Raw genomic sequence first — 12,147 nt, 5'->3', positions numbered from 1 at the left:
TGTCCCAGTTTCTGAAGCCCTCCACTACGGCGTCTCTAATAATCACATGGCGGCTTTGAGACGTTAAAGCCCCAAAATTATGATTATTATTAGGTTTGTCCTGTCTTTTATTTGCGCTAGAAGAAAAACCCACGTAAGGTCACCGCCAAGATGTTGTGGAACACACGACTGTACCGAAATCTGGGACACTGATCGAGGAACACTTTCAGCCACGCACTGCCAACTCCGACGCAGACGAAATCTCTCCGCGAGCGCTGGTGTCCCCGAAAGGGATCGGTCAAGAGCGGGGTCTCCTCGTCGCAATTTTTTTTTCCGGCACACTAAGTGAGCTCGTTCAGTCCGTCTCTCCGGGAGTGGCCAGGGGTGACGACTATATTTCTCAGAATGGCAGCAGCGTCTTGCCCTGCTGCGTCTCGCGCCGTCCGGGACCCAGTGCGCCTTGTTGGGGCCCGCGGTGGCGGTAGGCTGCTGCCATTCTTCGTCGGTGGAGTCTATGGATGCCTGAAGCCCTCGCAGCTGGTCCAGGTGGAGTCGCACACCTGGCACGAGCAGCTGAGCGCCTCGTAGTACTCGTACGCTCGTAGCTCGTCGCCCTCGTCCAAGTCATCGGGATCGCAGAAGCGCAGCTGCGCGCGCACCAGCTTGCGTGAGCCGTACGTGCAGACCGGGTGGAAGGACTTCTTGAACGGGAACCGCCAGTCGGCAATCTGCGAGGGTACATCGTGCAGTTCGTTAGTGTCAATGGCGTAGCCAGTGGATGGCACACCAGGCCTGTGCCAACCCTCTTCCCTATTTTTTTTTTTTTTTGTCATGGCGTAAGACCCTTAAATAACCCTCGACCACGTCTTCCTGCCCGGCCCCCACTTCATATGAAAGGGGTTCCTTCAGATCAAGCAAAGAGCTTGCGCTTTTAGGTCCCTGGCAATCATCACAAGGATGTGATGCTTAAGCAGAATCGCGAGTCAGGCACGTTGGTGGATATTTATCGGCCTTTTTTTGTCTGTATCTAATCCGCTGCGATGTAAAATATTCCACGATAAAATGCTTTGTCAATATCACGTATTTCGCCTAGTTTTTCGTTTCTTGTTGCTGGTTTATGTGTACTTATATATAACAAACACTGGAAATAACCACTTGTTAGTCAGCACTCGTGTCGTCATGTATGTCCCCTTTTCTTCGCGTGCTTTATGTTCGCGCTGTTTTCTAAACGCGAATGTGATGCAAGGTCAACTACAACGTGCCCGTATAGTTTATGGGAGTTGCGAACGCTTGGTTTCGGCACTCAAACTCGGACTGAAACCAAGCGTCCCCAACTCCCCAACCAAGCGTGGTGGCCTAGTGGCTAAGGCACTCGGCTGCTGACCCCCAGGCCGCGGGATGGAATACGGGGGCTAAAATGCTGTAGGCCCATGTGCTTAGATTTGGGTGCACGTTAAATAGCCCGAGGTGGTCGAAATTTCCGTAGTCCTCCTCTACGGCGTCTCTTAATCATATGGTGGTTTTGGGACGTTAAACCGCTCATATCAATAGACATAACAGAGAGGGAGCAGATGCGATGGACAATTGCCCTTCTTGAAGCGGAAGCAATCAGATTAGTTTTCAAAATGGACTATTATCACTGTTTCAAGCCTTGTGCGGCTTCTTGCAAGGATCGCTTTTTTTTTCGAGGCTGGCTGTGCGCACAACCGTGCTCCTTCGCCAGTTTCTTAAGCACACCCTGCCGAGACAACGGACGATTCGCCTGATCAGGAGCGAGCAGAGAGCGAAGGCACTTCCGATGCGGAACCAGCATTGCCGTCGCACCGAATCGCAGACCTTAGCTTTCTCTTTTATCGAAAGCAAGCAATATGTTGTTCCCGAACGGCATCGCTTAGGTAGTTCAGCAAGCGTGGCCTAATCAAATCCGTGTCCGCATTGCGTGACCTCTCTACTCTTCTGAGGAAGAGTATCAGCGTGACCAGTTCGTTGCGAGTTTATCGTCTCGTCTCGAATGTGCGTCTCTCGTTCTGTAGAGGTGTACTCACGACAACGCCCAATTAGAACTGGCAAAACAGCGACCACCACCGAGAATTTGCCGCTGCTGGTGTTGCACGTGGGAATGGATGAGCGCGCTCTCCGCGTTTCCCCAGGTGCCTCGGAGTAGTCACGCAGCCTGGAATGCCGTTTTTACCCCTTGGTGTTGCTGCCAGCACGATTCCCTGTTCTGCTGCCTCGCCAAAGGTAAGCGATGCCACACGTTTTGTCTTCCCTATAAGGACCAAATCCCAAATAAACTGTCTAACTATATCTAAAAATTGCTGTCCCGCTCAGTTCGTAAGCTGCAGCTGCGTGTCTCTCGAAGCACTGATAGCTTGCATGTGACGTGATCGACGCAGCTACTGAATGTACTCGCGCACCAACATGGCGGCTTAGGTGGCATGAAGCCAGCATAATCACGCTGCGTTATACCCGCTTCAACGCAATAAGGTCGTGGTCGCAATGTTCTTGGCTTCTGTGCGTGAATTCTTGCTTGTGTGCACGGCTTCTGTGCAGAGACGTTCTGTTAACAGTATCTTCACATCTCACGCTTCGCCTCCCACTATACTGATGTACCAATGTGGTGGTTTCAGTGACGTCAGAGTAAGCCATCTATATCATCTACTGAAGCTTTGTACATACAAATCTTGACTGTGATGACGTCAGCTACACTCGAAATTAGCGCTAAAGTGTTCTGCTGTCGTCAATCCGCGTTTTCACGTACGTTAAAGATCATGCCCTACATTGTCGCATGACCGATTTAAGCAGAACATCGATTAACACGTCCTATTGTGAGCAATATGAGCGGGAACGCGAGAACGCGTGAAACATGGCCCCGACACCGCGTTGGACGGTTCGCGTCGTTAGCTGAGGGAAACAAAGTGGGAAGCACGCCACGGATCCGTTGGCACTACCACCTACAAAGCGGCAGCTGATTGCGTGTCACTGCGATCATAAGGCGGGAAAAAGAAACAGCGCGACGGTTTATAGTTCAGCGCTTTTTTTTCTGCTTTTTTTGCTGCCCCTTTGTTCCTCCTTTTGTTTGGGACAGCCCCGACTTCTGGGGACCTCTGCTGGTGGTCATTCTCTTCTCGCTCGTCTCCATCTATGGGCAGTTCTCGGTGTGTTTTGGCCTTGAAGATTATTGTTGAGTTGCAAGAGCAACAGTGTGTGTGTGTGTGTGCGTGTGCGTGTGCGTGTGCGTGTGTGTGTGTGTGTGTGTGTGTGTGTGTGTGTGTGTGTGTGTGTGTGTGTGTGTGTGTGTGTGTGTGTGTGTGTGCGCGCGCGCTTTGTGGCTCCGAGAGATAGAGAGACAAAATATTTGTTGTGCAAAGCTTGGGAGTGAAGTTAGGAGGATCCCTTATTCCTGGAACCCTCTGGCCTGGACCACCCGCCGGGCTCGAGCGACGTGTTTATTACGAATCCCAAACAACTGCCTACCAACGTTCTTTAGGCGAACAAAGCATTCAGCGGATAGCTTTCCCCGTCCTCATATCAAATAGTTTCCCTTGTTATGTATATATAGTTAAATGTAGAGAACGATCCCGCTGACATTGTGTTTTGATTACCGTATATTGAATTCCATGTTACACCACCCTCCTTATGCGCCTTGCTCATTTTTACTGCAATATTAGGTCTTTTTTTTTTTGCCACGTAGTTGTCCGATACCGCCGCCGGCGCCGGGGTCCGTAACCGCTATTGAGTGCCGGCATTTCAAGAGTCTGATCCCAACGCGCTTGTGTACTGCGTAAATTGGATAGAATGAGCATGTGAACACAGCTTTTTAATTAAGCACTTGAACACGTGGTTGGCAATTATGAATAATTCGTGCAACGTCCGCGCGTGCATTGACTATTCACTGCGTGCATAAACTGGGCTTATTAAAAGTTCACTTAAACCTATACGGTGACACGACTTCCTTATTCGGTGCGCAATTTCTAGTGCTCATAACTCATTCTGGTCACGTTCATACACTCGTACCAAAGAGATCTCTGCACTTCTTTTATATCTCCTATGTTCTCATTTCTTCTATAGTTTCTGATTTCACCTTCTTAGTGAGGGTTGTGTTCTAGTAAGCATGCGAACACGGACACAAAAGAAAGAAAACCGACAACCCGAAGGCTGCCAACGTAAACTAAACTGAAGTACATCGAAAAATAAACTTTTCAAACGAAGCGCCAAATATCTGGCCAATATATTTCAAACTTCATTTTCCTCTCGAACGTGCAAGGGAATAATGACAAACTGGTGAAATTTGGATGACTCAGAGCGGGTAATTTTAATAGGTGTGGAAGTGTAGAAACCACTTCCTGTTCTGGAGGCAAAAAAAAAAAGACGCGTTTGGAGGAATCTTTCAAGCTTTTCTCCTCAATGTGTTTTTCTACATTTCTTTGATCCAAGCCTATAGAATGCTCGGGAAAGTGTCCTGGCATATCATCTCGCGTAGTAGGTGGGCATCAGAGCAATTTTGCGCTTCTAAAAGCAATTAACAATGACTTCATTTGTGTTTTAGAAATGCTGCAACCACTGTATTTCTCTATTCCCTGTTGTACTAGGATTTTCTAGTTATTCTTAGTTTGTTATCCGACCTATAACTACCCTTTCACTACATGTCCGACAAGTGTTTAACTCTGTTATAATACAAATTAATATGTTCCTTCTTTTTCAAAGTGAGTCTGTCTTTCCTTCCTTTCATTTTCATGTTCTCTTCTTTCTTTTTTTCTGTTTTCCGTAGGACACAGCTGACCCTTGAATTAACGATGTTGCAGTGTTACTTTTGAACATTGAGTTCTGGTCAATTCTGAGTCTTAGAGGCTATATTGCTTGCTCTTACGATTCATCCACTGATTACAACATGTAATATGCCGAAATTTTATTTGTAGAATAAAAGGTAGTAGTAGGACCGAAAGCGGCCGACTAAATCAACCCTGACCATTCACTTGTCACGCTTAGCAGCCCTGTGTAGTTGATTCACTTTCTTTCCGTCGTTCCAGCACTTGTCACTAGAATTTTCTGGCCCTATGGGGTTGACGGTACCAAAGGTCACTTGTCTTTGCGCCTGACAAAGCATATTGTTCTTACTGAATTTATTTTAAAATACAAACCCTCTCTTCTCCGTCATGGAGCCCCCTGTTCTAGGCGTTGTTCAATCTGAGGCATCTGGTTCGCCATTGCTGCCCTCACTTTAAGATTGCGTGTAGCTTCCGTTCTAAACACCATCACCAATTAACTCAGGTTCAGCAGAATTTGAGAGATGTGCATTGTTCTCATGGTAGAGTTCTGCTGTTTCATTTTCAGTCTGGTGCTTCCAAGTCAGTTGATAGCTTGGTCTCAAAACACACAGACCCCGATCGGGGTATTTCATTTAATCGGCTGTTAGCGGAAGTATACAACAAAAATTACGCCTAAAAATTGAACACAACTTCATTGAAGACAGCGCTGGCACATACTAAGTAAAAAGTAATCACGAGAAGCTCAAGGAAAATTCAATTATTCATGTACGGGAGAAAAAAAAGACTGACAGGGTTGTGAAGGCAGAACTCAAGTTCATAGCTTTCTAATGTAAATAATTAAACCGCGGGGACGAAGAAGTTTACGTTGGCTGGTAAACGCCATTTTTAAACCCAGCATTTGTCACGGATTCACGATGTAGAGGGCCATCTCGTTGAGCTTAAGTAGAATAAAACTATCCGCATGAAAAATTCTAGTCGAAGGTTAAAAAAAATTGCTTCAGAAATAGTTGTGCTGCCCGAACCCTTTCGGTTCCCATGAGCCCGAAGTCGAAAGAACCGAAGAATTTAAGGCTGGAACTATCAACATGGCTTGTTTCAGTTCCACTAACGTGAAAACTGTGGAAAGCGAAGCATGCCGTGTTTTGAGAGAGATCTCTTTGACTGGGCGCTAAGCCTGAAAGCGAGCATGCAGGGAAGCATGTTTCCGCTCCCGACGGAAAAACTGCGTTGGAATGCAGCTAAGGCGGTGCTTCCTCTTGTTGCTCTACATGTTTGATACCACTTCCCTACGGCATGTATAAGAAGGGTGCTTCCACTCCACTAACGTCCTCGTTGGACTGTTACCTTCTTCATTCTTAATGGACCGATGGTGACAAATGGGATTTGCCTTTTGCGACCCATACCCGTTTTTGTGATGAACCGTGGCTACAGGACACGCCGTAATCACACGAGACACCAACAAGACCTAATGTGCTTAGCGTCTAAAAGCTACTACTGGAAGAGAAATTGTGACGCCCATTAACGAACATTTGCAGATAATCTCCGCACATGTGCCTACCTTTCCGCTACCGTGCAACAAACAACACGTCGCACGCAAGTGGCAAGCTAATTAAAGCTCCATAACTTGCAATACGGCGGTGAATTACGCATCACTTCCGCGAGTCAGGTAATGATCGAATCGGCTATGCAAGACAACAGAACAAAATGTTATTTATGGAAGGTTGGGTGGGTTGGTTTTACTTGTTTATTTTCTCGCCTTTCGTTTTCCCGTCTACAGTGCGCGCGCCGAAATGCGTGAACAAAATGTGTTATTAATCCTGTCCTAGCGGAATTATATATGAGCAGGCTTCACCACGCGCATTTGCATCGAGCCTGTGTGGAAGGAATGAGCGTTCGCACGCAGCACTATGGAGGTAATCGTGCGTTTAGTTCGGAATGACACCCGATATGTTTTGCATAATGCATTGGCGCAGAGGTTCTTTGTTTTTGTGAATGCAGTCAGAAGCCTCCTCTGACAAGAGGACAAGTGAAAAGCGCTTCCACTTTTCTTCGCATCAGAAAAAATTCGGTTCGGAAAAAGCAGCCGGCAAGCTCTGCAATCGGCCAAAATGTCGGGCAGACCACTTACTTGAAATTCCAAAACGACTGGGAAAACTGATAGCGTGTTCGCAGCTGCCTAGCCTCTGTAATGCCGTGCAAAGGTCACCACTCAGCTCTGTGTATAGTTTCGCTTGACATTAATGCAAGCACGAAATACTGAGGAGTATACAAGCTAGGGATCAGGCGCTGTCGCGTTTCCTTCTCACTTAAACAATGGGGACACGAACAACAGAAAATAAACATCTATGCAGCCCAGGTAATGAGATCACTGGGCCTCGCATCTTCTCCCTAATATTTGTCAAACAGATGCGCGCCGTTCACTAACAAGTTTAGCGGCGACGTGGTCAGAATGACGAGGTATTCCCGATAGGCCTAGCCTTCGCCGCCGCCTAAAGGTCACGTGTTTCCTTCCTCTCACCGGCTAGTCTAAACTGTGGCCCGTTCTTGGCTCGTTCCCGACTGAGCAGAGCGACTCTTGCTTCCACTCAACTGCGTCTGCGCAGTGCGCTGTAGATGCGTGGTTCAGGCAGCACACTTTTGTTTCACGTCTGCATTTGGGGCACTGGCTCAGAAAGTTTGTTGATGCAACGCATGCTCTGATATTCCGGCTGGTGAACCTAAGGTCGTGGAAGAAACCCGCCATGGTCTTCTACGTTGTTTCCTACATAAGCCTATCACTCAGTCAGCTATTCTACCACAAAACCGCGCCACTCCCTGACTACGCCCCTGCTGGCGACCAAAGCCGGTAATGCACTCCCGAACGATGCAAGGACCGGCCACCCTGGTGCAGTACTTGGGCACCCTCCCACAGGAATACACCAATTAACGGAAGTCATAGAGAAGTTTTTTGGGGGGACTCGACAATCCATGGCAGCATGGCAAAACAGCTTGGTCGTACAATGGAGGGTGGTGGAGGAATGGGTGTATGCTCTCTTAACGCAACCAGTCCCCAGATAACTACGAGCTGTGTGAGTAGAAAGACGTGTTTCCACGTGTAACATCGTTGCAACTTCGCAGCACGGCACGATGACGCGTTTGCGTCAACGCCTATACCGTCTATCGAATTTTGCTCAAAACTTCAAAAGAATGCCTCCAAAAAAAATTTAGATGTTTCAAGAGGCCTTCAAGAATTACTGTATGTTAAGGGCAGAATCAGAGAGGTAGCAAATGCGTTCAAGCAGGGCCTGGGGAGGTCGCCGACTAACGCCGTTCTGGGGGCTCAGTGATGACCAGAAAAAAACGAAAAAGTGGATCGTGCACCCGAACGTCAGCGTTCCTACTGCCGATTGAGCATCCAGGAAATTGAGTTTGTACCGCAGGGAAAAACTTTCAACGCTGCTGGAAGCGCTCAAGAAATTGAAACACCGCACGTGAGGGCTGTCTTTAAAGACATGGTCAAGCTCCACAATAACAATGCCCCCAGCCACGCTTCCGTCATCGCTACAAACTTCCTGGCCCGGTGCAACACTCCGGTGGTCCGCAATTCCCCTTACAATTCTGACTTGACTCCACGTGACTTTTGTTTGTATGCTCGTTTTCTTATTTCCTCGAGTGAAGAGAGATATGAAAGTAAACCAGTGTGGATACATCAGAAAAGCGTGTTACAACGTCCCCTCGAGATATTCCCATTGAGGAGTTTCGTGGTGCCTTCCAGGCGTGACAGTCACGTCTCGGCAGGCATATTGATGCCTTAATCATTTATCATGTGAAGAACCTTAATCATTTGTACAGATGCCACGAACACATTTATTATTCCCAGAAAATGCACATTACTTTTGTGATGGACCCTGCACTATACGCCATACTTACTAAAGCGAGAACCGTATACGTCTTACGCTGATGAGACCTTTAACGAATAGCTGGCGAGAGCAGCCGGAGTGAAGTGAAGCCGAAAAACATCGCGCGAATGTTCAATCTTAATTGGGTCGCTAGGAGCCGTCTGCGATTCGAAATTGTTGCATAACTCTCGTTATGCTTTGTCACTGGCTTAAACGGCGCAAAGGAATTTCCCGCCAGATTATTACTTCTGCGCGTGTATACACGCACATGCAAATTCACGAACGTACAGTCTACCACGAACAGACTATGCGAGCGCATGGCCAAGAGCCTCTTCGTGACACTTCCTCAGCGGCGGTCGACAGCGCCCGAGAAGCATCCCTCTCTTAATCGATGGCCTGTCTCTTTTCTGACCGGGTACAAAATAATTTTCACTATTCAACGCGACGCTCTTTTCGGCATCTGCGTCTACGTGCTTCTGTCTCGAGAACAGACTATGAGCGTATCTGTTACCAGTTGCAATATTTATCACAAAGTGACACCTAGCCAACGTAACGCCGTTTGAGGCACTCCGTGATAACTTTGATCTTGCTATGAAAACAGCAATGTGATGGTCATACTGCAGATAAGCGCTTCGAGTGAAAAGTGCGAACTATCGATGCACTACGTGGAAGTACAGAAAATTGAAAGGCCAGTGAATGACAAGGAGAGGCGTTTCCGGCCCACAACTGCGGTCGATGGTAGATGCACCGCTAGGTGGCACGGACAGGCAGTTTGGCACGCACTCGCGTGGTGATCCACGAACTTTTGAGGTCGGCTGTTCATAAAGTGTTGTTGTAACCCTCTCCCCCCCACACCACCAACTCGCAAACAAAAATTTCGGCCACATGCCCAAGCTGGGAGCGGTCAAAATTTCGTTCGCTGGTTTACACGCCCTACAATCACGCTTGCTCAATCTGAATTCGTCTGCAGCGAAAGCGCGAACCCTCAATATCCCGTGTACTGAGAGCGCTCAGATGGAGTGCTCTCCAAGCGACAGCGGACCCGTGGTGCTCTTATTGTGAGCGCCCGTTAAGTCACGCTTACGTAACGCTACTCGAGACCCGCCGCACTTTCTGGGCTTTTTGCGTAACGGGTCATGCATAGCAGAGCTCTCCCGCTGTTTTAACGTCACACTGTCGATTCCGGTAAACACTATACGTGCATGATGGCACCGGCTTGATGTGTACAGTACTGGAAACACGGGCTGCGAATAAACATCGTGCGAGGTTCCCGTAATCACGGTTCGTATATAGCTTTTGAGTGGACAGCAATGAGTACAGAGCGGATTACGTTGCGCTTTCAAGTGCGGAGCTCTTTGGGTGTGCGGACTGTCGTGTGCTGTATTAATGGGAACTAGCAGTGATACCAAGAAAAGTATATGCGAAGTTATTTGCAGTAAATGTAATGTAAATGTGAAGGGGAAAAAGTGGATGAAAAGATTACTTGCCCCGGGCAGGGATCGAGTCTGCGACCTTCGAATAATGTGTCGGATGCCCTAGCCCAACTGAGCTATACCGCGGCGGCTTTCGCCCCGCCCACTTTATGTGGCATATCATGTTCATTGCAATGTGGCAGTGCCAGTCAGCGCCGCAGCAGCCATTAAGTGCGGAACACTGTTTTTTCTGCCAATCGGCGGCACGTGATGCTGTAGGATGCCTGTTGTAGGATGCTGTCGTCGTCGCTTGTCGTAATGCTCCATGTGTGGTATATTTCGTGCCAAAAAGAAGTCTCCTATCTCTTGTTCTCCGAGCGGCTTGTCTCGATTTCACTTTGTCTTTGGCAGTTACTCTATCCATTATAGACCACATGCAGGCGCATGGTACTTGCACATTGATATGGAACTTACTTATTTGACTTGAAGAGTAATCATGAGGGAAAAATGTATTCTTATTCCTACTTCATTGTGGATTCAATATAATATTACACATTGTTCTTTAATAAAACTCAAATTATACCGCTGCTCTACCATTTGGTTACAAGTATGACACCATGAATAAATGGCCCGGCTACTTTTAGCTTGATTATGCCTCGTTTTGGAATCTACCACACGGCAACGCTGCTCACCATCAAAGAAATGTTTGCCAGGTTTTACGTTCTTAAACACGCTTCCCTGCATGCACCCCCCTCCCCTGTTTTATTTATTTCCTCCATGCCTGACGTCAAGCTAGTGTCGATGTTGGTGGGTGCGCCATGAGAAAGAAATGTGCTTTAATGTCGATATAAACTACATTGTCAGCATTTGCTCAGCTTCGCGCGAGCCGTCTCTGTATATACATGAGATCTGTGTGGCAGCGTAAAGTCACCCCCGAAAAAAATTTGCGTAGGAACCACTTTCAGAGACATTTACCCACGTCATTGCTCAGTTCATATTTCAGAGCTCGTTGTGCGCGTGCCTCTCCGCCTTTTGAGTACGGTCGTTTCCTTGCCGTGAGCTGTCTTACTGAACTACAAAGGAAAGGAACCACGGGGAACTAGCGCGACGAATTCGTCCGAGGCGACGAGCGTAAACATCAGGCGGCAAGATCAAAGCTTCCTTTGCTGATGAAATGCTCGTTAAATCGGTCTGTGTGGAGGCGTGACGTCATTGCAGGGAAACATTCACGGAATCGTTGCAGTATAGCTCCACGAAATTTCTGGATGAATAAAAAGCGCTGCGACTGCTGTGAGTAGATTGCTTAAAGGACTCGAATATCGAAGGCGAGGCGTTGATATGCTGCGCTTTATCTGCGAAATATCGGCAGTATGTATATCGCGGAACAATTTTGAAATGTACGCCCCACAGCTTAGCGCGGAGTACCCTTAAACTTCGTTTGACACCAATTTCGTTTGAATGTAGAACAGCCAAGACCCACCTATAGGTGAAGAGTGTGTATTGGCTTCCACGCTCTTTGTACATGCCCTCTACATGTCATACACTTGAAGAAAGGGTAATAAAAAATGTAGTGACTGCAGCATTTTCTACCTCCTTGACACGTTTGGTATACGTCTTAACGATTCCGTTGAAATGGTACGCGGGTGTGCCGCCGACGCGTACACATCGGTGAAGTGTACGGCAAACGAAGCAGGCGCTGAGCCCCACTGTCACACCGGCACGGCTACACGCCACCGCGGAAAGGACAGCGAAGTGTACACGAGCGGCTTTCGCGAAGAACGAGGGACTATCTGGTGCCTTGTATAAGGATACATACACGATGATAGGTGTTGGTGCAGCAGAGGATACATGGCATGGATATAGGAAAAACTGATCGTAATATTACGCTGACTAATGGATATTGGTGAGTCACGGAGGTACACAGGCGCGCGCAATGCCTACACTCCGTTCCATAGGTAGTATAGTTTATGGTGTGATGGCTAGTGAGATTTCTTGCACTAAGTGTGATCGTACTAGGAAATGGAACTATCGGGTATTAAGGACATCGGCTTGTCAGTGCCCAATGTCGTCACAGTGTCCCGTGTAGTCACACCTCATCATATGACTTAA

At 47.7% G+C, this 12,147-nt stretch overlaps 1 protein-coding gene across 1 annotated transcript in view; it reads right to left on the bottom strand.

Moving 5' to 3' along the window:
• Positions 1-316: 316 nt before the first annotated feature.
• Gpb5 (Glycoprotein hormone beta 5) overlaps positions 317-12,147 on the bottom strand; it is a 31,669-nt gene continuing 19,838 nt past the window's right edge. The window contains exon 3 of the mRNA XM_037417780.2: positions 317-707. Within this exon, the coding sequence (XP_037273677.2) occupies positions 492-707 (216 nt within the window). The 3' untranslated portion in view covers positions 317-491. The remainder of the gene's footprint in view (positions 708-12,147) is intronic.

Source organism: Rhipicephalus microplus, chromosome 8 (assembly GCF_043290135.1).
Source record: "Rhipicephalus microplus isolate Deutch F79 chromosome 8, USDA_Rmic, whole genome shotgun sequence".
Taxonomy (NCBI): Eukaryota; Metazoa; Arthropoda; class Arachnida; order Ixodida; family Ixodidae; genus Rhipicephalus; species Rhipicephalus microplus.
This window is presented reverse-complemented; position numbering and strand designations above follow the sequence as displayed.